Source organism: Porites lutea, chromosome 2 (assembly GCF_958299795.1).
Source record: "Porites lutea chromosome 2, jaPorLute2.1, whole genome shotgun sequence".
Lineage (NCBI taxonomy): Eukaryota > Metazoa > Cnidaria > Anthozoa > Scleractinia > Poritidae > Porites > Porites lutea.
Window position 1 is genome coordinate 16,365,936 of NC_133202.1, and position 25,036 is coordinate 16,390,971.

Below are 25,036 nucleotides of genomic sequence, written 5' to 3' on the forward strand. Positions count from 1 at the left end.
GCGTAAAACTAACCCACAGTACATTGCGGTCACGTTACGCAACCAAAACACAAGAGACAAGGGTTTAGTGAAGTTAAGAGCGTTACTCCCATTTATCACGACGTTGTAAGCATCATTTTTAGCAAAGAAGGAATTCTTCAACTTAAAAGTAACTGGTAGAAGTGCCTTTATCCCCATGTTAGCTCTATTTACACACAGTTGTCGTGAAACGGGTCGACGGGTTATGCCGTCACGTCATGTTATGCAACGTCTGGTTTCCTCCGCCGCCGTTTCTTATGTCCAGGGACAGTCACCATCTCTAAAAGTTCGAGAGTACTTTTATTACATTGATCACCAAGGACAGGTAATAACCACTCATGATCACAGTTTTTGTTGTGTGTCAGTTGTGTTTTCCCAGCTTAACGTTTTACCCCCTTGACCTAACCCAGCTGGTGGAGGGGGGGAATGGGTACTAGCGGGAAGGGCCGCCCCTACGAACACCGCGGCAAAACGCAATGCGCATGAGCACAAAATTTAATATCCGGTCAGCTTTTTATTTCCGGTCTATTATATAAACCAATAGCGTACGCATAACTTTGCCGTTGCGCCAAGTTTAAAAGCAAAAAGGGCGAAACAGACAAAAAAGGGGGCCCAAAAAATCACTTCATTCGAAAGCTTATATATTTTTCTATTCTCAAACTTTTGCACCACATGGTTATCTGTTTGCACCAACGGTGAAAATCATGTTTGAAGTTCGCAGTAGCTCGCGAGCGCTCGACAAGACGAATTTGTTTTTACTGGCTTTCTTGCATGCTACTGGTTTGGCATAAGTTAAATTGGGAGAAGGCGACAACTAAGAAAAGAATAACAATACTTATGAAAGAAACCAAAATAAAGACGTCATCATTATCATAAAAACACTAAAACCAGGAAATAAAATTTTAGTCCGTTCAATAATTTGTTTTCAGAGAAAACAAGAACTCAAAACAAAAGATGGGCGGGATTTAATAACAACTTTGACTTTGATGACTGCAGTCACTGGGAAACTAAACATGCCTATAATGGCTTTCATTGAAGAAAATGCCTATTTAATTCTTTTACATGGTTGTTCTTTTGTTGAAGACTTCAATAATTTCAGACTGTGCGGCTCGCCTGCATCTCATGCAAACACGAAACTTCTAGCTGCTAAATACATGGCATGAAAAGTTCGACTTCTAAAAGCCACTGAACCAGCTTTCGCTCTCTGATTCTGAGAATGAAAAAATAAATAAATAGAGTTGTCAACTTGCTGCCAACCGGCTCAACAGTATAATTAAGCTTATGTTTCATGGCAATCAACCCAGAAGAGTTTCGTTTTAAAACACGGTAAAACCCACTGGTAAACAAAACTACAAAGCGATTGTGTGTTGTCGTTTTCCAAATAAAGTTTGAATCGGCTTTAACACATGTAGACTGAGAAACTGAAGAATTGAAAATTAGAACTACAAGACACAAGCTTGCAATGATAACGTTTTAATTTTATGTCTTAGTTTCAGCCAGGTTAAGTGAAAAATAACAGTCAAAAACTTTATTTTCGTGAATGAAAATCAGTTTACCTGACGCTCTAGCCAAAATTACACACTGAGTTATTATCATCTTACCTTTTCTGAATCTAATCGACTAATTGTTTCAGTGATCTGTGCCTGGTTATCCATAAAAGCAATTTCAATAAGTACAAAATAGTCAAAAACACGAGCAGCATAAAGCAGAACAACTGAACCACAAGCTGCACACAGAATGAAGCCGAGAGCGCACGGGAGACTTTGATCTGACTGGAAAGTGTGACTGAAAAAGAGACCGGAAATGTTCAACCTGGCGCATGCGTAGACGTTTTGCCGCGGTGTTGCCCCTACCAAACCCCTCAGTCCGTCACAGATGGACACTTGGGTTGATGATGTGCATCCAGAGTCGTTCTTTTGCATCCCATGTGAATAAAGTCAGTAAAGGTGTTTTGACATATGGCTAGAGCTGTCACTAGGCTACGGGCACTTATCATTTGTCAGAAACAACCTCTTATGAATTTCTGTCAGACCTCAACTGATGACAGGTTCTTAAAATTAGGTTCTGATCTGTGATTTTTAACAGTACTGACATTGAATCAGATTCAACTTCAAAAAGCCTTAGCCTGCGTCACAGACAGAACTAAATTTCTACAAAGTCCTTCTGCAAAAAAGCACTGAAATCCTTGTTCTGGGCCCTCACCTGTCTACCAGTGTTTGTTTATGCACCATGATTGGCTCATTACAAAAGCCATTGTGGAATTGCAATCAGATTTAAGAGAAATTTGAAATGCATTTCCAGTAATTCCTTGAGTCCGCTTATGGCCCAGAACTAGGATATTGGCGTTGCTTTATAGACGTTACCAACTGGCATTAGATTACATCTGCGATGCAGGCTAATTACTGAAATTACTGGCTTATTACTGAAAACAGTGCTTGAAGAGATTAAGAATGGCATGTTCTGGACTCCTCTACAATGCGGCAACACCTTTCATTCACAGACATTTCATTTAATTTTCCAAAGATGTCCAAATTCAACAACTTCATACAATCCTTACCTAAAAACCCCTACCTCTGTAATTAATATGGGGAATCTATGTAGATGTCCATATGGCTTTGCCACTTTGGAGTCAGTATTAATAAGGTTTGATCATTACTAAATAATATGCTGAAGTATTTGAAGCTTGAAGGTATAATATGTTTAAATCAAATGATAAAGTTGATCTTTTTTTTTTCTACATATCTTTCAGTTATTTCTTGATGACACCAAAGTAAAGAACTTTATTACCTGCTTTAAAGGTACATGTACAAGTCAGTTTGTATCCATAAAATTAGTCCATGTTGCAGATGTAACCTACCCCTGGCTAACCACGTCTGCAAAGCAGTACCAAGATCCTTGTTTTAGGTCCCCAGTGGATTCCAAATGAATTACCAGCAATGCTTTTCGAATTTTCCCTTCAACCTGATTGCAGTGGCAGATCCAGGGGAGGTGCCCATCCCCCCCCCCCCCTTATTTTTGGACCAAACTGAGGCCCAAAGGGCCAAAAAAATTCTTTTGGGAGACAGGCCACCCCTCCGCCCCTTATCTTAGGGTCTGGATGACCGGGCCCCCTGCTTATCTCAATGTCTGGATCCGGCAGTGGATTAGCCAATTGAACCATGGCTTTTTTTATCAAGCCAACCGTGGTGTGGAATCAAATCCTGGTACACGGCTAGGGCAAAGAACAAGAATTTCAGCACCAGCTCACAGATGGACTTAACAGGAGGTCTAGTTTTGTCTTTAATGCTGTCTATCGTAAAATTATTAACATCATATCTCATGTATTTTCCATAGCCTTATATTATTTTAAAACTGATAATTATAACTGAGTTCACCATTTCTTTGAATTTTTAGACAAACAGTTTCTCAAGTTTTTCTTCAAGAGATTGAAACAAAACCAGACAACAAGATACACAGAGGATTTCCCATTTGTTTCCCCGTGCGGCAAGGAAATGAACTACATTCGCTGTGATGATTTACCAGTTGTTTTTGCAACAATCATCGAAGATTCTGATGTCAGTGATAACCAGTCTCCAGGATTGTTGACTTACAGTGGTATTGGCGATAATTTAACATTTCCATTTCAACCAGAAAAGATCTGTATGCTACCAGAGAGTGGGAGAATTTATCATCCAGGTCCTGAGAAAGTTGGTGGTGTTGCGCTCATCAAGTCCAGCCTTGCCATCGAATTGAGCCCTTATTTTGAGTACAGGAAGGGAAACCAAGATAGTGACCCACCGACACATTTCAATTGGAAGGGAATATGTCATGAGTTGGACAATTCTATGTGGAAATGTCTCAGATCAGCCGAGGTTGACGAGCTAATTAAGAGAACAACTAATTAATTTATTCCATTGCATGGAATTTCAACAGAATCTGTTTACCAGGTCAGCAGGATCTGGAAGGGTAGTCTTGATACCGCATCGCGTCCCGAAATTCTGTTATCTCTATTCCCGCTTCCCAAGTAGTGGTCAAATCCCGTATCCCGTTTAGAAATTTTGCATTTTCCCGAACCCTGCGCTATATCAGAGTCAAATCCAGGACCCCGCTTTCCGAGTAGCAGTCAAATCCCGTATCCCATCAAAATATTTCGCATTTTCCCGAATCTCGCGCTATATTTCAGTCAAATCGCGGATTCCGCTTTCCGAGTAGCAGTCAAATCCCGTATCCCATCAAAATGTATTGCATTTTCCCGAATCTCGCGCTATATTTCAGTCAAATCCCGGATTCCGCTTCCCGGTTAGCAGGGAAATCCCGTATCCCGTCAAGAAATTTTGCGTTTTCTCGAATCCCGCTCTATATTTCAGTCAAATCCCGTATACTGTCAAGAAATTTTGCGTTTTTCCTAATCTCGCGCTATTCCGGATCCCGAGAATGCCTTTCCAAACCTGGTTAAATGAGAGGACAGTATCTCTCTGGACGTGAAAGCAGTTTAACATTTGTTCTTAGTCTTAATGAATACATTAACATTAAAACAAGTCAGTTTTTATTTTTACAAACTTTGGATCTCGCGCTTTCTCTGATCTGACGCGAAAGAAGCAACTCGCCCTGTTCGCATACTCAGCAATTTTTTCCTTTACCAAGCTCGTAAAAATGGGGAAAATAAAAACGATAACGTTAGACTAAATATGATCCCTTGGTAAGCTGAATACGAACTCAATTCAGCGTTACCAGAAACTCATAAGGGCGTTACAGCAATACATTTGTTTTTAAATTCATTAACAGCTTTAGGGACATACGATATCACAATTAAGACTAACAAGAATGTGTGCAACGTTTTAACAGAACCGACCTTTTGATTGTTTTCACTTGAAACAGTGTGAAATTGAAAATCATATTTTCTCCGACCTCATAGGAGATTTATTATCGTTTCCTTGGAGATTTCCATCCGTTTTTGCCTCTTAGCAACGGTGACACTGGCGGCTCCGAATCAGCCAATCAGGGCGTGTAAATTTGATTTGAAGGGCTGTCGTCAGCTTTAAATGACGCAAACAATGGCGCGTACACGCGGGTATAAAAGGCGTGCGCTCGTCAGAACCAGTCAGTTTGCTGCTAACGAGTGCTATTAAGACTTTTGTCACTTTGGTGATCAATATATTCATTATGGGTTGTGCTATGAGTAAGAAATGCCTGCGGCGGCTACCAAAGAAGCAAAAGGTGAGCAGATATGAAGTGTTGATAAAATGTTGATTAAAAAATGAGAATAAAACTCGAAGTTTAGCGTCGTATCTATCTCAAACTGTTTGTTTCAACCGTTAAGGAAAAGCCTTTGTGACGTCAGTATTCGCGCGCGCGCGCCCAAACTATACAACGATAAATTTCGCGCGAGATCTGGCGCGCGCCGGAAATAAGCCCTCTGCCATGAGTTGCGAAAGCCAAGAGGAACATGAACATGAAGGACTGCAAACAATTCCGGTGGCCGAAAACTGCGTGGAAGAACGAGAGTGAAGGCTATAGTAGGAGTTGAAGAAAGACTACGCCACCAAAAAAGAAATATTAATACTTAGCAAAACGACGAAAGAGTACGCCTTCAACATAAACTAAATAAAATGTTTAAAAAAGTCGAAGTTTCCTTTTTGGCTCTTGGAACCAGAAAATGAATGCGTATTAAAAGAGTTTATTTTTCTAGTTCTTTAGTTTTTGTGCAAGTTAGGTCTTTCCTCCCTTTGTGGTCTGTTTATATTGTCGGCGATGGTTACTCGTATCTGCTGAGGGCAGCCAAAGCACACTGTCGTAGATGATCCTAGAACGGATAAAACTTCTCAGTCTGGAAATACTCCCTCGAAAACAGTATATGAATAATGTAGACTGTACAATGACTAGAGTAATCGCACACTATGCACAAATCGCCAAATGAGAGGAACGCGGGTAAATTTTCGGTCCAGTGTGAAATTTGATCAATTCGCCCGACAATGAGGAGCGAATAAGACCAAAACCCAGTTGCGCCTCCAGAATTTCCTTTAAGGCCCAAACCTCACTCAAACAAATTCCAAAAGCAAAATATGTAACATTATATGAAATAAGTTCCTTCATAACAAATCATCTAAAATCTAACAGCCCCACCCCCGTTCATCGGAACCCAAACGTGAAATTGGCAAGAGCCGCAAATAGTCCTCGCGTTCCTATTACCATTCCAGTCGAACCTGTACTGAGATTGGGAACTGCCCAAATGATCGCTTAATACAGGTTTGAACAAGTTAAAACTGAACTAATCAGCAGGAAAATGAAGATTATATATAAAAAAAAACATTACACATTGGCCTCAAAGTGTTCATTACCTCCTTTGCTCCTGATAGAGCTGAAGCTAATGAAAGAATTTGTTGGGGCCTAGGAAAAGTTGACCACGATCGCTTGTTAGATGGCTTATCAGTCAGTTTTTCAATTATTAGGGGTGATGATTCCCGCGGCTTTGATAAGTGACCGCCTAAGGCAGGTTTGACTGCAATCCCTGCAGTTTTCCAAGGGAACAAGCCCTAGGAACGAGGTTGGCTCGCTCTTACTTAAGCAACGACGACGGCAACGGCAACGAGAACGGCAAAAAAGCAATAGGTTTATATAAGCAAAACAAAAACTTTGCACGTGCATCACGATTTTTTGTACATTTCTTTGCCGTCTCTGCACTACTACGACATGAAATGACCAAATTTTAAGTTTACTTGAGAACGGGAGAGGCAAGGTGATAAATTCTACAATCCTTGTCTGAACTCGGGCGCTGTCCCCTCTCTTCAGCTCCAACCAAAATTCCCTTCTTTTAAGTAACAGGGCGAATTGGGATAATCGCGAAAAAGTTTAAAAGGATGTGAAGTCTATTTTTCAGCGATGTTTTCATGGACGTCGCCGTCGACGGATCGTAAGGTCTAGAGCTAATAACGACGTGAAATGATCAACTTTTAAGTTTACTTGAGAACGGGAATGGCTAGGCAATAAATTCTACCATCCATGTCTGAACTCGGGCGCGCGGTCCTTTCTCTTCAGCTCCCATCGACCCAAAATCCCTTCTTTTAAGTAACAGGGTGACTTGAGATAATCGCGAAACAATTTCAGGATGCAAAGTCTATTTTTCAGCGACGCTTTCATCTACGTCGCCGTTTTCAGATCGTAAGGTCCATTAACTCCCGCGACGGTCCGAAAAGATATTCATATGCACCAAAGTATGGCACAAAACCTATCCGACATGTGACGCTCCACTCAGTTTCGAGGTCGGCGGGTCGCAGTTTCGCTCCGTCACAAAAATGGCGCCGAAATCACCCCTTGTTATGTGTAAACAAAAGCCCTATCCGGAATGATAAAAACTATCCCGGCTATAGTTTGAACATAGCTTCACTCTTCCGGCCGGGGCCGTTTAGGCTACCCAAGCTCCCAAACGGTGCTGATAGCGCAAAAAAGTCTTTTTTAATAAAGTATTTTTTTTATGTTGCAATGTTACAGAGCTTTAGATTCTAACACGACGACGATAGCACGAGAACGAGATTTTTCCAGTATTAAGTAGATACCATGGATTATCCATGGTAGATACTAAGTAACGCGCGCCTGAGAACCAACGCCATTTTGGCGAGAAAACGTGATAGCCGTCGTCATTCTACTACAAATTTTAGAAACAATGTACTAGTGGCGAAAACATCGGGTGAGGGCTTTACCTTCTTCAAAGGAAATAAGCGAACTAAATTATTGGGTAAGAAAAGAACAAAACAAAACAAAAAAAACAATGATGCTTTCTGTCTATTTTTAGAGAATAAGCGAGAAAACGAAAAATTAAATGGCGTCCTTGTATTAGTCCTTTTCCTCGAATGTAAAATAGCTTAATAGACGGACTGAGCTTCTTAATTTTTTTTCTATAGATTCCAACTGTCTCTGCGTCCTCGACCGCCGTTGATGTTTTTGCCAGCGTGGCCACTGAAACAAACCCAAGTCCTCCTAAGCCAGACACGGTCATTGCCTATTCCAAGGCCACCCCAGCCACAAAATGCACCAAGGCTTATCAAGGCCTTGGTGATTTTTCATCCATTAGTTTTATGGCTGGTGAAAGAGACCAAGCTTATCTACCCGCCTGCCTGGCTTATGGAGGTAAAGCTTTCTCTATAGTTGTAGCCCGGTCGAAAAGTACTTCTTTTCCCTTGGAGTTGTTATCAAAAAAAGGTGTTTTGGAGTGGCCGGGGGGTAATTTAGCAAAATTGAGGGGGGGAAGGAAGGGAGAGAGGAGGCCATGTATCATAAAAATTACGAGTACTTGAGAAATGTTTAGATGAGGTGCTAAAAGGAGTAAAAAGTTAGGAACAATGGAGAAAGAGATACAATAGTCAAAGAAATAAATCTACAAATCAAATCTGTTCAGTTTTCATGCAGTTTTAGTTACCACTATTAAAATATTCTCGGTTCTTGACGCTACAGCTAGAGTATTTAATTATGCCCAGTCCCTTTTTATCGTTTCAAAAATAGGATTTAGTTTTGATTCTGTTTCTAATAGTTTTCTATTTACTTATTTTGCTGTAAATTAAAGGACAAAACAGATTTGGCCAGCAAATTGTTGTAATTAACTCCCACGCGTATTGCAGAGACGTGTATGGCACACGAATTGAGTAAGTAATATGGTTTAGCAAATACTCCACTTCTACCTTCACTTAATTAGCCTGTGAACACAGGCATATTATACAGATTTCATTGTGTTTTTTTTTACCTCTTTGAAGCGACCTCTTGAGAAATGGTCAGGAGCCCATAATCAGGAGCGAGCAACTCCCATACCATGCCAATGTTACAGCGTTTTACGGACCAATTTATTTTTAGACATATTTTAGAGCACTTTCTCCCGCGAAAATAGAATCTTCACCATGTCCATGAGCGCATTCGAAGTATAAGATATCAAAAAGGAAAGCTAAACGTTATTCAGAGGTGAAAAAAAATATCATTTTAAGGTCTGTCGGTTTTGCTGACTGGTTTGTGAAATTTAAAAGGTGTTCAAAATTCGCGCTAAAACTGTTCTAAATAAAAACTGGTCCGTGAAAAAGCCGTGACACGTGCGCTAATCTCGTACCCAGATCTCCCACTGCCAGCGTGTGACAGAGTGAGATCTGGGTACGAGATTACATAAGCGCATGAAAGTTAGCATGTAAGTTGCTCGCTCCGGGTTATGGGTCCTTGAAACGGTATAATCTCCAAGTCCGCTAGATTTCTGTATGACTCAGAGCCACCCAAAACATGGCCCCGTAAGCATCGTAACCTGATCGTAACTTTTAGAAACATTAGAAATTGTTTGCAATAAATTCTCTTTGAACGGGTGTCCTGACCTTTCCCAGAATAGCCGTGGCTCCTAAACAACCACTGAATCTTGGTATTTTGACCTGGTTTGGCTGTACTTTATACTGAATTTTCAGAAGAAAATTACTCGTTGACTACATTTTTTTCGCTTGATAGAGTACGTTAAACTGCTTTTGTTAAGAATGCAGTTAATCTTAAGGAAGGAAAAATGCAACAAAGTATGCAAATACATACTCTTATGTTGAACTATCCTTGGATGAATACTTCGTAGTTAAGTCTTTGAGCAGGACAACAGCGTTGCTATATAATATCTTTGCCAATGTTAATGTTTCTTTCTTTTCATCCTCACACAGCTCTATCGGAGGTGCCATCAATACCATAACAGCTGGCGGGGAGTTTATACTAGTATATAAGAACATCAACGGCGGAACCGCTTACTTGCCTGACGCAGATGGAAACTTTCGTGATTTACTTGACCATCTCGTCACTAGGTAAGTTTGTAAGATGGCGTTAGTTTCTCCAAACAAATCTTTGCGGAAGTTAGACAAGATCCAGGGGTTACTCCCCATAATGGCCTATACGGGGAGGCTCCGCCAGGAAGGGATATCTTTTTCAGGCTTCAGGTATATGAAAGGGTAGGGATTTCACTTGTTTAGTTACATGGAAGAGCAGGAAAATCTGGCATTTTGGTCGGTAAAAGGCCAAAAAGGGATAACAGATGCATTTTATGGCTGTCAAAAAAATAAGAACCTCGGGTCTGTGATTTATTCACATTTACAAGGCAATGAGTTTTGGCCATCCTACATAATTTCTTTGCGAGACATCAAGGCGACACTTGGACTCTTGCCCTCCCCGAGACACGTGATATGGCGTGAATTGGTGGGCTTGGGTTCAATGTTAGAATTCTTAAAACAGAGTGAGCGGGTATTTTCGTTGTTGCAGGTATTTTTGTTGTTGCGCCGTCCGGGTGAGCCACGATAATTGCGAAATAGCGGTCGACGGCTTCAACCTCAATCTGTTTTGGGTTCTATTGGTGTCATGTTGATGTCTTGCAAAGTTAATTTTCACCTAGTACGATCAGCCTTGCAGAATTCAATTTGTCTTCTAAAGTTATCTAAACTAGGTATGTGAAAGGGGTACCATTTGTTAATAAAAGGGGCGGAGCCTCCCCTTATACTGAACTTTGTTATGAACCCCCTCCCTCCCCCCACCTTGTCGAGGACAAGGCGCACAGCACATGGATTTACAATCTTCAAAACTGAAGAGTGTGAAGTTTGTTTGTAACACAACTTTTTTCCAATTAATGCAAAACCAAACGAATGAGGATCATCAAATATGGTCTCTTGCCTCAAAAAAGGAAGAGAAACTCATGTCTTAAACTGGGTTAGGGCTTGAAGGCCCCCGCGGCTTGCCTCTACCCAAACTTCCCCTGAGTGCCCCACCCACCCCCCCTCCCCCTCAGGGGTGAGGGTGACGAGACACTTGTGGCAGGGGAGCCCTCAGATACGCACCTCTTATAGCTTGCGATTAGAGCCGTCTTTCAGTCATTGCTCCTTAAGGACGTTTCCGCGAACTTCCGTAGAGGCGAGGAGCGATGAGGGGAGGAGAGAAGGCTGAAATCGCGGGCTACACCTCTTAGGGGCGAACAGTCAAGCGGTACGAGGCAGGCGTTTGTATCGGTCGGGGTCCCGTCTTGCAATGAGCGTTTTTGATAAGTGCCTAGGTCGTTTTAAATCGTTAACAGCTGGTGCTACTCATTGGAGGCGTAGTTCCTAGACAATAATTTAACTGTAATGTTTTCCTTTTGTCATACTGAAATAGTTTCGGCGAGAAGCTCACCAAAATCATTATCTTGCACCCCTCATGGTATTTGATGCTCTGTGTTGAAGAGCAAACTTCTACAGGTCTACAGTTTTTAAGGTGAGATTAAAATCCTTATGATAATTCGCATTAGGATATAAAATTCTATAGATACACTAAACCAGATGATTTGACCAATTTGGCATAATTGGCTGATTGTAGAAATGTGTAATGATAGGATACTACTACATATCCACGTGGAGATACCGCGGAGAATTTCCCTTCGAATTTCTCTTGAAGTGTTGGTGGAGTGTTAAAAAGAGAAATTTCGTATCTCCAAGCGGCCATGCAATGCTCTGTTAATATAAACACCGATGAAAATTTCACTTTTATATGTTTTTATTTTTTGTTGCTGAGAAAGGCGCATAGCCATAGCAACGATGATATCCTGACGTCGCGAGAATTTCATTGGTATTTTCTTGAAATAGCACCAGTTACACAGACTTTGAATAGCAAGCCTGACATTTTTATACTAAAAATGAAACCAACGGATGCAATTGCCAGGCAAGCTGTTTAAAACTCAATTTTATTCTTTCAGTGAGACCACCATGAGGAAACTTCGTATGACTAACAACGAGGAAGAGTTTTCTTAAGTAACAGGTTTGTACTTCAATAACACTGGAACACTTCATTTGTTATTCTGGTATCAGAATTTTTTTACCCCCACCCCCACACCCCCACGCCCCCTCCTCCCCAAACCATTGTTTTCAGTTACTCCTGGGTATAACAGTGGTCCAAGAGAAAAGAGTGAACAAGGTGCATTATGGTTTTTGAAAATGGTGTTTGTATTTATTTGTTGCCGTCGCCCTCATCGCCGTCGCCCTCATCGCCGTCGTCGGATCCCTTAATTTTTACACTGACTTCTTAGTGTCCTAAAAAAGTCATGTTGATTGATTTTCATTCGTTTTCTTTCAGATTTCCTTCTGCTGAGACTTCTATATCTGTGATGATTATTTATATCTTAGTATAAAGAAAATAGTAAATAGGTCATTTCATAGATTCTTAAAGGTTTTCTCTTTTGTCAATGCACCAAAAAATTCACAAAACGGAAAACAAAATTTTTGTCTCCAAAGCTTGCATAATCATTTTTCATAAGTAGAAAAATATTGAAAGTTAGTTGTATATTTCTTAATGATAGCAGTTTAGTATATAGAAAATTTAAATCTCTAATAATAAAGATAATATAGATGAATAATTTAAATTATATAACAATACTTTACATCGGATAACACAAATTGCTGAAAGGGTTGTGAGAAGACTATCATTTTTTAGTTTAAATATTATTCAGTTGTTCTAAAATGCCAGATTGCTTTATTATTGGAAATTTAAAATCATTTTAGATAAATTGGTCTTTTTGACACCTTTCTCTTTTGTTTGTTTGTTTATTTGGTGTATTAACTTGTTTATTAATAAATAGATCTATTCCGGTCCTTTGTCACATTAACCAAAGCGTCAGTACGCCTCATATATATATTGAACTGTTTCAATAAATGATTTTTTTTCTCAAACTACGCTTGTTTTGTACGCGTACTTTATTTTTAAATACAGCGGAACCTCTCCTTTGGGACACCTCTTTCCAAGGGACACCTCTATTCAAGGGACACAAAATTTGGTCCCGGAAAAACGCCCACGTAATCTTTGTATCTATTACATCTCTTGAAGGGACGCCTCTATTCAGGGGAATGGGACTCTTTTTTCTGGGTCCCGAAACCACTTTGAATACGCCATACACTGAGGCGGATTTCCATGACTGCGGTCAAACGATTTGAGAAATATTTTAAAGCCAAGCAAACGTCTTTAACGCTTACCAATGTTAACATATAACTATCCCCTTTCAAAGTTTATTTATAGTTTTAAGTGCGGGTTCAAAAACTACTTATAAGAATTCAAAAGAAGTTGCGAAATGTTGCGGGCCATTCGCCGACGTAACTCAGTGTGGCCGTGACAGGAACAACGGCAGAGAAGTATATTACTTTTAAAAAATGGAAGAATGGAAGATAGCTACATTATCAAACTATTTATACATCCCTGCTTATGCATGCTTTAACGTCTCAGATGTTTGACCGCGGTCGGGCTCCACACCCGGGGAAGGTACTCCTGGGCATTCTTGGTGGGGTTGTTCCGCCCGGTTCTCCAAATCCTGACCCTATTTAAAAGTAAAAAATGTCATTTTTCACACCCGTTTTCAGACCTAGCCTTTAAAATCTAGACCGGTTTTTAGACCTGGCAAAGGTAGAAACTATGTCGTCATTACTTAGATTAGAACGCCAACGAACAGTTTTCTTGAAATCAATTTCGAATTCTTATATGAGTCTTTCTTTCTTATTGAAATCGCACAAAAGCCATATCCTTTGGAGCGGTACATACCTATATGACTTATGCAAGGGAGTAACACCCCCCCCCCCCCCCCCCCGAGACTCCACACCGCACTGAAGGGGCGAAAAACATTTCACCTGTTAAGGTGTAGATCGATTAAAGATGGCTGTATTGCCAAAACCCGTGGTGGGGGGGGGGGGGGGGGGGAATAGGCACAAGACCGTGAGTATCGCCACCTTTAAACGGAAGTCGAAACACCCATGCCAACGGGACCCTAGGATACTGCAAAACTATTAAACGTCTCTACACTCTACATCAGAAAGATCTGTTTTAGCCCTAAAAACAGGGCCGTTTCGGTGAATAAAATACAGTCCTATTTTTGGGTCTAATTTGGCTCCCTTAAATCAGGGCCAATACAGTCATATTAGCTAGGGCTGGTTTGGTCCCAGGGCTGAAATGGGCCCTACCGTGGGCTGGAATAGCCTTTTGATAGAGGTTTTTTGGCCTAAATTGTGCTCAAATGGCTGCAAGAAGGGCTGAATCAGACTCTGGCCTGCAGGGCTGAATTGACACTTTGGGGCTGAAACAGATCTTTCTAATTTACAGTGTATTAAACAAGCACAGAGGTGTACGCAAGATAAGAGTGGTTTCGCTGCATTGGTTGACCATGTAGTCGTCAAGGCAACTCCGTGGTAACATACTGATTGGAGGATTAAACTGTAGTACTGCACCTGCTCCTCTTCGCGCGTCCTCCTCTCGCGCACTATAAAATCTTACCAAAAAACTGACCGGCCACGCAGACTAATAAGGACCTTACGAAACTACGATGGCGACGGGTATCAGGTACGTCAAAAAGCGATAGGTTTAATTGGCAAAGCAACAACGCTGCACGTGCATTACCGCGTTTTTTTGTACACTTTTTGCCATCTCTGCTCGACTACGACGTGAAATGACAAATGTTTTTTAGTTCTTTTTTAGGAAGGGAACGGCAAGGCAAAAAATTGCACCATCTCTCATGATCTCTATCAAGAGCCATATAGCTCTTGTTTCTATCTGAACTTGGGCGCGGCTCCATCTCTTCAGCTCGAACGTAGATTCCCGTCTTTTGGGATAATCGCGAAAATGGTTTGAAAGGATGCGGAGTCAATTTTTCAGCGAAGTTTTCATGGACGTCGCCTTTGTCGGATCGTAAGATCCCTAAGAACTCTATGCATGCACTATATTCATTTGTCTTGTCACGCTAATCTAGGCTAAAATTGGTTTCCTTCTGGCGCGGTTATCAGCATGTAGAAGTTGCTCGCGCTGATGTTATTCTAGGGTCTCAATGGGGACAATCGTCAACCGTCAACACGGCCTGAAAATTAACCGTCAACCGTCGAAAATGCAAATTAATCAGTTAACGATTAATCAGTTGAAGAGTTTCAAGGTATTTAAATCTCACTATTTCAGCTGATCTTTACGGGAATCTGGCTTCTGAATCAAAAATCTCTTAACTGGAAAAACCAGTTCCCATGTTCTCAAAAATACTCTACACATTAAAATACCTTTCAACCTGCTTGTGTCTGAAAGTCCTGAAGATATTTCTTAGTTTTATGAGTGAAACGCCAAGACAACTTCCACCAAAACACAACAGTTCATATTAGTTCATAGTGAAGTTAATACTTTATTTACTTTAACTTTTGAACTAAATTTCCTCTTAATAACCGTCAATCGTCAAAATTGGAAAAACTTAACCGTCAAAGCTACCACCCTATTCAGACTCTCCTATCAGCCCGTAGAGTGGCTTGTTTATAACCGATCCCAAACAACGCAAATGTCAGCAGCGTAAATGAATTTGTACATGCTAAAGAACACGCCGCAAAGAAACCTCTGCCAGTAAGGAAGAGTAAAACAGGTTTCAGATAAAAAATTAATGGCTTCCAATATCATTCCGCGTCAGTATTGCTCACTTAAGCATAACCTTTACTGGACTTGACTTGGTACAAACTACAAATATCCCACACTTTAAACTGAAAAACGCATTTCCTCATAGAGGCAACATTCATCTTAATGGAGTAATACTGTAATGAAAACAAACAGAACTAAAAAAGAATGATTTCGGATTTTAGTTTATTTTACTGAACCGATTCTAGCAGTAGTCCTTGGGCTCCTGCTATTGGAGATGAGCATACGATTTATAGGCAAAGGATGAGAAAATCACCGGTAAAAATAAACTCTCGATTTTTAAAAAAGTGTATGTCATGAACGATTATCTAAAAGCTTAATGGAGATAACGATAAGTGATTCATGTTTTCAAAAATTATTTTTGTACTGTGTTAACCACCGAACCCTACAGCACTCTTTGTTTTAGGTTCCATCAAGTCTCGGGTTGGCATTGAATGACGTCAATAGGTGTCAGTTGGTGACCTAAAGCGCTAAGTTTATACCGGACCCCCTCCAAGTCATTCAGACTGTTGTGTTGAAATGTCAAAATCCTGACAAATGGCATGTAATACAGCCTTACTTATCGTTAGCAAATGCACTGCATTTGCCCTATTTAAAGGAATCTAGCCTGTGTACAGACCCCCTGCCCTCAGGAAAAATCGGAGAAAAAAAATATAGAATTTTCCTGAGGGGAGGGGGGTCTGTAAACAGGCTGAAAGGAATCCAAGGTGGTCTTGGATGCTTGTAACTAGGTACTGGATTCTGGACTTTTTTATCAGTGGAACTTGGATTCTGGATTTCCTGGATACCGGATTCCACAAGCAAACCTTACATGGGATGAATGTATACTGTACTTATAAAGTAGGTTTAGTTGTTCATATTAAAAGAGGGTGATTCATTGATGCTTTCTGTGTCCATTATCTTATGTCTTGCAATGTCAGTGAAAAACAAGAGAGGAGTCGACCTCGGGCCTGATTTATCGCATGGAAAACTGTACAATATCTGACTGTGCAAATCCTTGCTCTTCAGATTGTCTTCAAATACAAAAGAAACCACACATAATGAGACGAGCCTGACTGACGTGATTTTTCACACGTTCGATTTTTGATGCATGGACTTTGAGTTATCGTGTACAAGAAAGTACAGTCTTAGTTTACTGCGGACACAACAGAGAAATTAAAAATTTTCCTCTCGCAATTATTGTAGGGCCACAGGAATTTGAACCGCAAATTTTCAGCTTTAATGAACCTTTTCTGAATCTTCTGAAAGTATGTCCCAGAAAAAGTCATTTGTAAAATATTAGCCCCGGAATGTAATTTTTGAATTTTAGAATGTGACTAATATCACAATGCGCGAAGTGATAATCAAAACAGCCAGTTGAAGGATACACGAAAACTTGAAGACGCGGCCGAAAATTGTCTCATCAGTTTTAGCAGTACGACTCGACAAGAAAACTTTCTGATTCCAAAATATGGGGAAAGGATTTTCGCGGTTTGATAAAAAGGAAGAAGATTACTGTCTTGAAATCCTTATGCTGGGGTTAAATGGATCAGGAAAAACCACGATTTTAAACTACCTGGATGGAAATTCTGATGAAATCCCTGCGCCAACGATTACTCCATCATTTTCAGCTGGCACTAATTTGAGCAAAGGACTAGATGGACTCAGTATTTCGATTTGGGATTTTTCAGGCGATGAAAGATTTAGACAAGAGTGGAGTCGTTTTGTTCGGGAGCCTCAGGTGCTGCTTTTCGTTGTGGATAGTGCTGACACGTCAAGGATCAAGGAAGTAAGTCAGTATCTTATTAGCATTCTTCAACATCCCAAAATAGAGGGGATTCCTGTGTTGATTCTTGCCAACAAACAAGACCTTCCTGGAGCTCTCAGTCTAAAGGAGCTTGCCGAGAGGTTGTCGCTAGCACATTACACAGCAAACCCTTGCGCTTTCCAAAGAGCGTGTTCTTTGACCGGCAAGGGCCTTTACGAAGCAATTTACAAGCTGGCCGATATGGATACCAAAACTTCGCGGCCGAAGCGCAGTTTTAAAGAGTTGGGGCCTACGCTGGAACTGGGAGGATTTTCACCGGAGGTAATTAAAAGACTTGGTGCTAAGTCCATCACTGTTCGTCATGCGCAAATACAACCTCTGTTTTTTTCTTGAATTCAGTTTGGAGGGACTTGCGTCATGCATGAAGAGTTATCAGTGTTTTTCCCTTAGTCGGCAATATTGACGTTATCTCAGTGATTTTTGACAATCCAGCGAAATTGAATGAGTCTTGAGACAATAGGTGCAATAGCAGGGTCTGACAGGTTAAGCCAGTGAAATCGACTATTATGGTTTTCGGGATCACGCATGAAACTACGGTAATAAACAGTGTAGGAGGTATTATGCTCCTGATTAGGCTCGACCAACTTCACACTTTTCTCTCCAACTCCTAATTTTTTTTTCTTTCCAACATTCCTATGTACAAAGCTTTTGACAATTGTTAGTTCTCTTCTTGCTTAAATTTAAGACTGGTCTTTTCACTGAAAATTTTGATCGCTTTTTGGTATCTGCAGTACCTCGAGTTCCCGGCTCGATGCACTAATCGAAATTATGACGTTGCAAATTTCTGCCTTCTGCATGTCCTTACTAAGTCGTACTTACACAGGACTGTTAGAGCATATAATAGTCATAATAGCCTCCCTCATTCAACAGTTCAAAGGTTTAATCCATGCTCACTATGAAGCCAGTTAAGTCAGTCGTACCAGCCGCGATAGATACACCGTTAGCACACTCTTATTGCACACAAACTCGGTTCTCCTTTTATAACCATTTTTTTCTGTTCTCGTCCAAGTTTAGTGGGTATTTTGTCTTACAATTTTAGACATTGTAGGCGGTTGATATTAAATTGGGGCCTCATGCCCTGTTTTTGTTTCTTTTTGTACTTTTGTGTTGTTTTCCTTGTATGTATTAATATATTCTCGTTATACAAATAAACTATTACTTAACTACTTTTGAAAACAAAAGAATAATAACACGTGAATACCCATCCAAAAAGTCTGGCATAATGAGGTAACCACGCCTTCAACGAGGCCGATATGCACTTGGCACTGAGGAGTCGCTTTGGTTCGTCTGCGGTATTCAATTCCCGAGAAATCCAACCGCTTATCAGCTTTGTATATTCTACCTGACGTTGGCTGGAAAAAAGATTGGTATACAGTTTTTATGTATTCTTAAAAAAACTTGGATACTCATATGAGAAATAAGACAAGACGCATGCAGTGAGAGAATTTTATTACAGGAAAAAATGTTTCATGACATTTTGCCGAAAACAAAATGTGACTTGGAAATTCATCGTTACTACATAGCACTTAAAATATAGTATACTGAACAGCATTATATACTTCGGCTTTATGATTCATTCATCTTCGTTTCATATTTAACAGTGTGATATAGTTCTTAAAACATCTGAAGTGCTATATATCGGATTGCCCGAATCAGAGATACTGTTAGTGCGGTTTAGTTCTAATCAGTAACCTAACAGTAAAAAACAATCCAACTCTGTCGGTAGAAAGCAAAAAAACGGCTCAAGTCAGTCTATACTTAGGGTGTTTTATAACTGATTTTCGGCACATCTAAATGTATAAGACTGTAATTTTCAACCAAGTAAGCATGAGCTTTGCACATTCACGTATCTGTCGCATAAAAATTTAACGAATTCAAATAAAAACTAAATTTTAAACGAAGTTAGAGTTTACCAAACTAATATTTACATAAAAAAATGCCATTCTTATCAGGAAATGTTGAAAATCTTGCCGTATATTGACCGTATACGCTAAAAACGAGAGATTTTTTAAACGGTTATAGCCAGTTCGTATTTTGTTGTTTACATGGTTAACACGACAGCAGATCTAGAAATTCGTCGTTATACGCAGGGCATTTAGTAACTTAAAATGTAGAGCTTGTAACAGTTCGTAACTTCATGCAGGCATGCGTAAAAACTCAGTCAACGTCAGTCGTTTCAGAGGCTGAAACCGGTGCGTCTCAGATGAAAAATTTAATAGCTTACAACATGTTACAATATACTTCCGTTCATTGTGTAGCAATACCTTGACCGGATACAAAATATTCCTCTCTTTCCCTTTTTAAAGGGAAACCGCATTTTAGCCTATTCCTAGAAATAACATTGACCTTAATGTAATAGTATAGTGAATAAATTAATCAAAGGGAAATCATTCTGAAAAGACTGCGTAGGATTTATTAGCTTATTTCAGCTTTTAGAAAAGGATGAGATGATTTAGTGCAAGTTATGAGAAATTATATACGGATTATACTCTCTCGATTATATCAAAAGTATAGTTTATAGCAATAAAATAAATTGAATTGTGATATGTAAAAGAATAGTGGAGATGACAATAGTTCTACCCTGCTAGCATGCAAAGGTTTTCGTCCACATGAGATTTAGAATGTGAAAAGAAAGTCGTTTGCCCTGCTAAAATCGGGCGCGTTAACAAGCCAAAGTCTTTGCGAATGTTAGCGGCGCAAACAACTTTGTACATGCTAAAAACCACGCCAGAAAGAAACCTCCCAGCAGAGTACGATAGTTCATGCATGTATGTAAAATCTGTTTTTCTAATGTGCTTTTAACCATTTGTTTCTGGTACCAGTATTCAAGTCTGAGGTTAGCAAACTTACGTCAATGGGTGACGTAACGCCCTAAGTTTATAGGACCCTCAACAACTCTGAAAAAAGGCTTCTATAATTACGACCTTACATGTACTGTTTGCATGTTTAAGACCGAATACTGTCATTACAAGACAGTTTCAGTTGTTCTTAGTAAAAGAGAGCGACTTACCTAACACCTAAATAAGTTAAGAAATACACTCCCAGATAATCCGGTTCGATCCCTTGAGAGGGTACCAAATAGAGCAAAAGAAGCCACAAAACTCTCTAATTTTATGAACCGACCTTCAAAACAATATTCTACTGAGCACGAGACTTGTTTGTTTGTTTTTTTTAATTAGTTTTTATCGATAATCAAAAGATTTAGTTACTATTTTCTAACAACATCTGCGTGTATCTTAGTCAGGGGTAGCCCAAAATCCAATTTACTACACTAACACATGATTCTAAAAACGAGTACATCCTTAGTTTGTTGGTCTTTTCTTTTCTTGCTCTCAAAGGAGAAGCGAACGTTCTGAGAACATTTCCAGCTCCAAGCTAAGTAGGGCGAGAAATTTCCAGACAAAGCGTTTGTCATTATTCTCAATAATACTGAACGATAACTTTACAAGGACCAAATCCTCGCTAAATGCTTGAAGATCTCAAAACCGCTCTTGACCGGTTTTTTTCCGCTACTGGTTCAGGTTAGAATAGCTCAGCCAGCGGACATCACTTATGGGCAAACAGAGTTGACTCGAAAAGAAATTCTTGCATGGAGTTTATGGTCTTACATACACGGCAAAAAGATAGAGAAAAGAATTCGATCACAGGGGTAAGTTTGGAAAAAACTCTTGGCCGAACCAAACACTTCTCTCTCCCCAACAGAGGCTCCGACTGTTAAAATAAAATAGGAAATAATTGCGCTTTGCACTAATGACGCCAAAAATTTCTGTTCCCTGCTGTGCCTCAGGCATTAAACCTGATCGGTATAAGAGTTTTGTATGGGAAAGTCACGTTCGCCAACAAATTTTTGTCGTCTTGAAGATTTTTATCGTTAAAAGAAACAAAATCCAGCTTGGTTTCGATAATATATATTCTGAAAATAATCAAGACAACGTTAAACTTGGAAAAACTGTACAGATGAGTGATGTTATATCTTATGCGGCGTCAGAATACTGTGGGTATGTTAAAATGTGTGGAGAGGAGGGCTTCAAAGCTGTTCACGAAAAGGTGCATTAGGTCAAATTTATAGGCAAAGGCTGCTCAATTTTTTTCGCGAGTGTTTATGTTGTGCTACTTAGTACTACAGGATATAAATTACTGTATTCGTCCCGGATTCGTATCAGTCGTCTGTTCTATCTGGCCACACAGCAACAGAACAAACTTATACAATTTCCGGTTTGTGCTAAAGCTGGTGTGCTTTTACGCTTAGATATTCTGTTACAGGCTTGCGAGAAGCACATACAAACTCGATTTTCTCTTTAGCAGTTTCGGTTTTGGAGTATTACACAGCCAATAATGTTATGTCATGTTTCAGTGCACAGCGGTGCTTTCTTACAAGGACAGAGCTAAGATCCGATTTCAGTAGCCTTCTTTGATCAAGTTGCTTTATTTTCTGATTTTAACCATTTATTTGAGTTACTTGAACCAGGTTTTTCTCCCTATAGCAGTAGTACTTGTTATATATTAGATTTAAGCTCAAAAAAGATTTTAACAACGCTTACTGCGAATTTTATGAACAATTTTCAGGTCGTAGTCTTTGACTAGAATGCAAAGTTTTGTAATGTAAAGCGCATTAGATCGTATACCCGTGTACTTTGCGCTATATAAATAACAAAATTATGCTATGTTAAAGTTTGTCTGAGTCACGCGGAAGGTTTAAGGTGACAAAACCTATTTTTAGTAATACAGCAAAGCGCGATTGCAAAAGTGTGCGCGTGGAGGACGATGGGCAGAGGAAAAAAGCGGGAGCCTCTCTCCTTTCCATCATCCCCCGCGGGCTTTCTTTACGCCTCTTCTCAGCCCGTGACACAAACAGTCCCCCGCGGAGGAGAAACACGTCTTCAGTTTCTAGTTTATGTCTCAATCAGCATGTCCCAATCTGTGTCCCAATACTACAATCTGCCCCACTGAAGAACTGCTGACGCAAATTTTGCTCCAACTAATTATAAGGTCGTGAAAATTTGAACCGCAGAAATTTCCCTTTAGTTATTGAGCCTTTTCCGTACGTAAGCAGCACAAAGAAGTCCTTTGTAAAATATTAGCCCGTATTTGAGCCTAATTTTGGAATTTTACAATGTAACTAATATCACAACGCCCCAAGTGATCAGAACGGGCTAAAAGGATGCACGAGAACTTGAAGAGGCTGCCGAAAATTGTCTCATCAGTTATTTCAGTACGAGACGTCGAGAAAACCTTTTGATTTGGAAATATGGGAAAATCATGTTCGCGGTTTGATAAAAAAGAAGAAGATTACTGTCTCGAAATCCTTATGCTGGGGTTAAATGGATCAGGAAAAACCACGATTTTAAACTACCTGGATGGAAATTCTGATGAAATCCCTGCGCCAACGATTACTCCATCATTTTCAGCTGGCACTAATTTGAGCAAAGGACTAGATGGACTCAGTATTTCGATTTGGGATTTTTCAGGCGATGAAAGATTTAGACAAGAGTGGAGTCGTTTTGTTCGGGAGCCTCAGGTGCTGCTTTTCGTTGTGGATAGTGCTGACACGTCAAGGATCAAGGAAGTAAGTCAGTATCTTATTAGCATTCTTCAACATCCCAAAATAGAGGGGATTCCTGTGTTGATTCTTGCCAACAAACAAGATCTTCCTGGAGCCCTCAGTCTAAAGGAGCTTGCCGAGAGGTTGTCGCTAGCACATTACACAGCAAACCCTTGCGCTTTCCAAAGAGCGTGTTCTTTGACCGGCAAGGGCCTTTACGAAGCAATTTACAAGCTGGCCGATATGGATACGAAAACTTCGCGGTTGAAGCGCAGTTCAAAGGAGTTGGGACCTACTCTTGAACTGGGAGGATTTTCGCCGGAGGTAATTAAAAGACTTGGTTCTAAGTCCATCACTGTTCGTTATGCACAAATACAACCTCTGTTTTTTTCTTGAATTCCCTTTTAACGGACTTGCGTCATGCATGAAGAGTTAACAGATTTGTTCTCCTAGTCGGCAATATTGCCGTTATCTCAGTGATTTTTGACAATCAAACGAAATTGAATGAGTCTTGAGACAATAGGTGCAGTAGCAGGGTCTGACAGGTTAAGCTGGAAAAATCGACTATTTTGGTTTTCGGAATCACGCATGAAACAACGGTATTATACAATTTGGGAGGTATCATACTTCTGATTATAGGCTCCACCAACTTCATACTTTTCTCTCCAACTCCTTATTCCCCCCATGTCTTTTCTCTCCAACCTTCCTATGTACAAAGCTTTTGACAATTCTTAGCTCAGCCTTCTTGTTTAAATTTAAGATTGGTCTTTTCACTGCAAAGTTTGATCGCTTTTTGGTATCTGCTTTACCTCGAGTACCCGGCTCGATGCACTAATCGAAATTATGACGCTGCAAATTCCCGTCTTTTGGTTTTTCATAACCAGGACTACTTTGCTGTAAAGTCGTACTTATCCAGGGCTGTTAGAGCGTGTAATAATCTCCCTCATTCAAAAGTTCAAAAGTTTAATCCATGTTCCCTATGAGACCAAGTTAAGACAGTCCTATCAGCCACGATAGATAGACCGTTAGCACACTCTTGTTGCACCCACTCGGTCTTCCTTTTTGTAACCATTCTTTTTTGTTCTCGTCCAAAATTTTGTGGGTATTTTGTTTTATGATTTTAGACATTGTAGGCGGTTGATATTAAATTAGGGCCTCTGCCCTATTTTTATCTCTTTTTGTACTTTGTGTTTTTTCCTTGTATGTAGACATTCTCGTTATACAAATAAACTAATTACTTAATAACTACTTTTGAAAACAAAAGAATAATAACACGTCAATAGAGTACCGAAGTGTGACGTCATAGAAAATGAAATTTGGGAAATTATGGGATTTGTTAAGATATTCTGAAAGAACAACGTCCAAGACGCCTACTCGCCAAAAATTAGCAATTTGGGGCAGATTGTCTCTTAGATATTAACCCAGTTATGCTCCGATGACTCCATACAAATCCTTCTAAATCTTACCTGGTTCCTAATCTTATGAACCAAGCCAAATTTAGAAGGATTTGTATGGAATCGGCACAGCATAACTGGGCTAATATCTCAGAGACAATTTGCCCCGAATTGCTAATTTTTGGCGAGTAGGCGTCTTGGACGTTGTTCTTTCAGAATATCTTAACAAATCCCATAATTTCACAAATTTCATTTTTATGACGTCATCACTTCGGTACTCTATACCAATCCAAAAGGTTTGGGATAATGAGGTAACCACGCCTTCAACTAGGCCAAAATGCACTTGGCACTGAGGAGTCGCTTTGGTTCGTTGAGGTATTCAATTCCTAAGAAATCCAACAGCTTATCAGCTTTGTATATTCTACCTGACGTTGGCTGGAAAAAAGATTGGCATACAGTTTTCAGCAATACAATACAAATCTAGGGTCTCATTGGGGTTGATCGTCAGTTATCAAACGGCCTAAAATTTAATAGTCAGCCGTAAAAAACATGTAATTTTTTTTGAGTGGTCTCTAATCACACGTAAAATAGTGATATTATGATGAAACAGAAAAAAAATCATCTTACTGTAAAGCATACTCGATTATTTGTCCAGTAGGAGCACGAAAAAGGCATAGAGATAAGACAAGCGCTCACTAAATCAGCCAACAGTAGTCATGCAAAGTCGATTATTTAGCTTACCTGTATTCTAACTGTAAAAATGAATTTCAGGAATGTCTCTTCAATTCACTTATTTCAATTGACACACCTTTAAATGATTAGAAATAGCCTTTGGATGGTCATGTGATCAGAAAGTAGTGACGC

At 39.9% G+C, this 25,036-nt stretch overlaps 3 protein-coding genes across 3 annotated transcripts; all 3 read left to right on the forward strand.

The window, feature by feature from the left end:
* The first annotated feature begins 36 nt into the window (after positions 1–36).
* LOC140927885 (UPF0598 protein CG30010-like) lies at positions 37–4,391 on the forward strand. Its single transcript, XM_073377583.1, has 3 exons — positions 37–343; positions 2,768–2,816; positions 3,412–4,391. Exons 1-3 carry the CDS (start codon positions 176–178, stop codon positions 3,900–3,902), a joined length of 708 nt encoding a protein of 235 aa, XP_073233684.1. The 5' UTR covers positions 37–175; the 3' UTR covers positions 3,903–4,391.
* Positions 4,392–16,879: 12,488 nt separating this feature from the next.
* Positions 16,880–17,569, forward strand: LOC140925709 (ADP-ribosylation factor-like protein 11). Its single transcript, XM_073375606.1, has one exon. The coding sequence runs from the start codon at positions 16,880–16,882 to the stop codon at positions 17,567–17,569; it is 690 nt and encodes a 229-aa protein (XP_073231707.1).
* A 4,915-nt stretch (positions 17,570–22,484) lies between these two features.
* LOC140925710 (ADP-ribosylation factor-like protein 11) lies at positions 22,485–23,174 on the forward strand. Its single transcript, XM_073375607.1, has one exon. The coding sequence runs from the start codon at positions 22,485–22,487 to the stop codon at positions 23,172–23,174; it is 690 nt and encodes a 229-aa protein (XP_073231708.1).
* Positions 23,175–25,036: the final 1,862 nt, after the last annotated feature.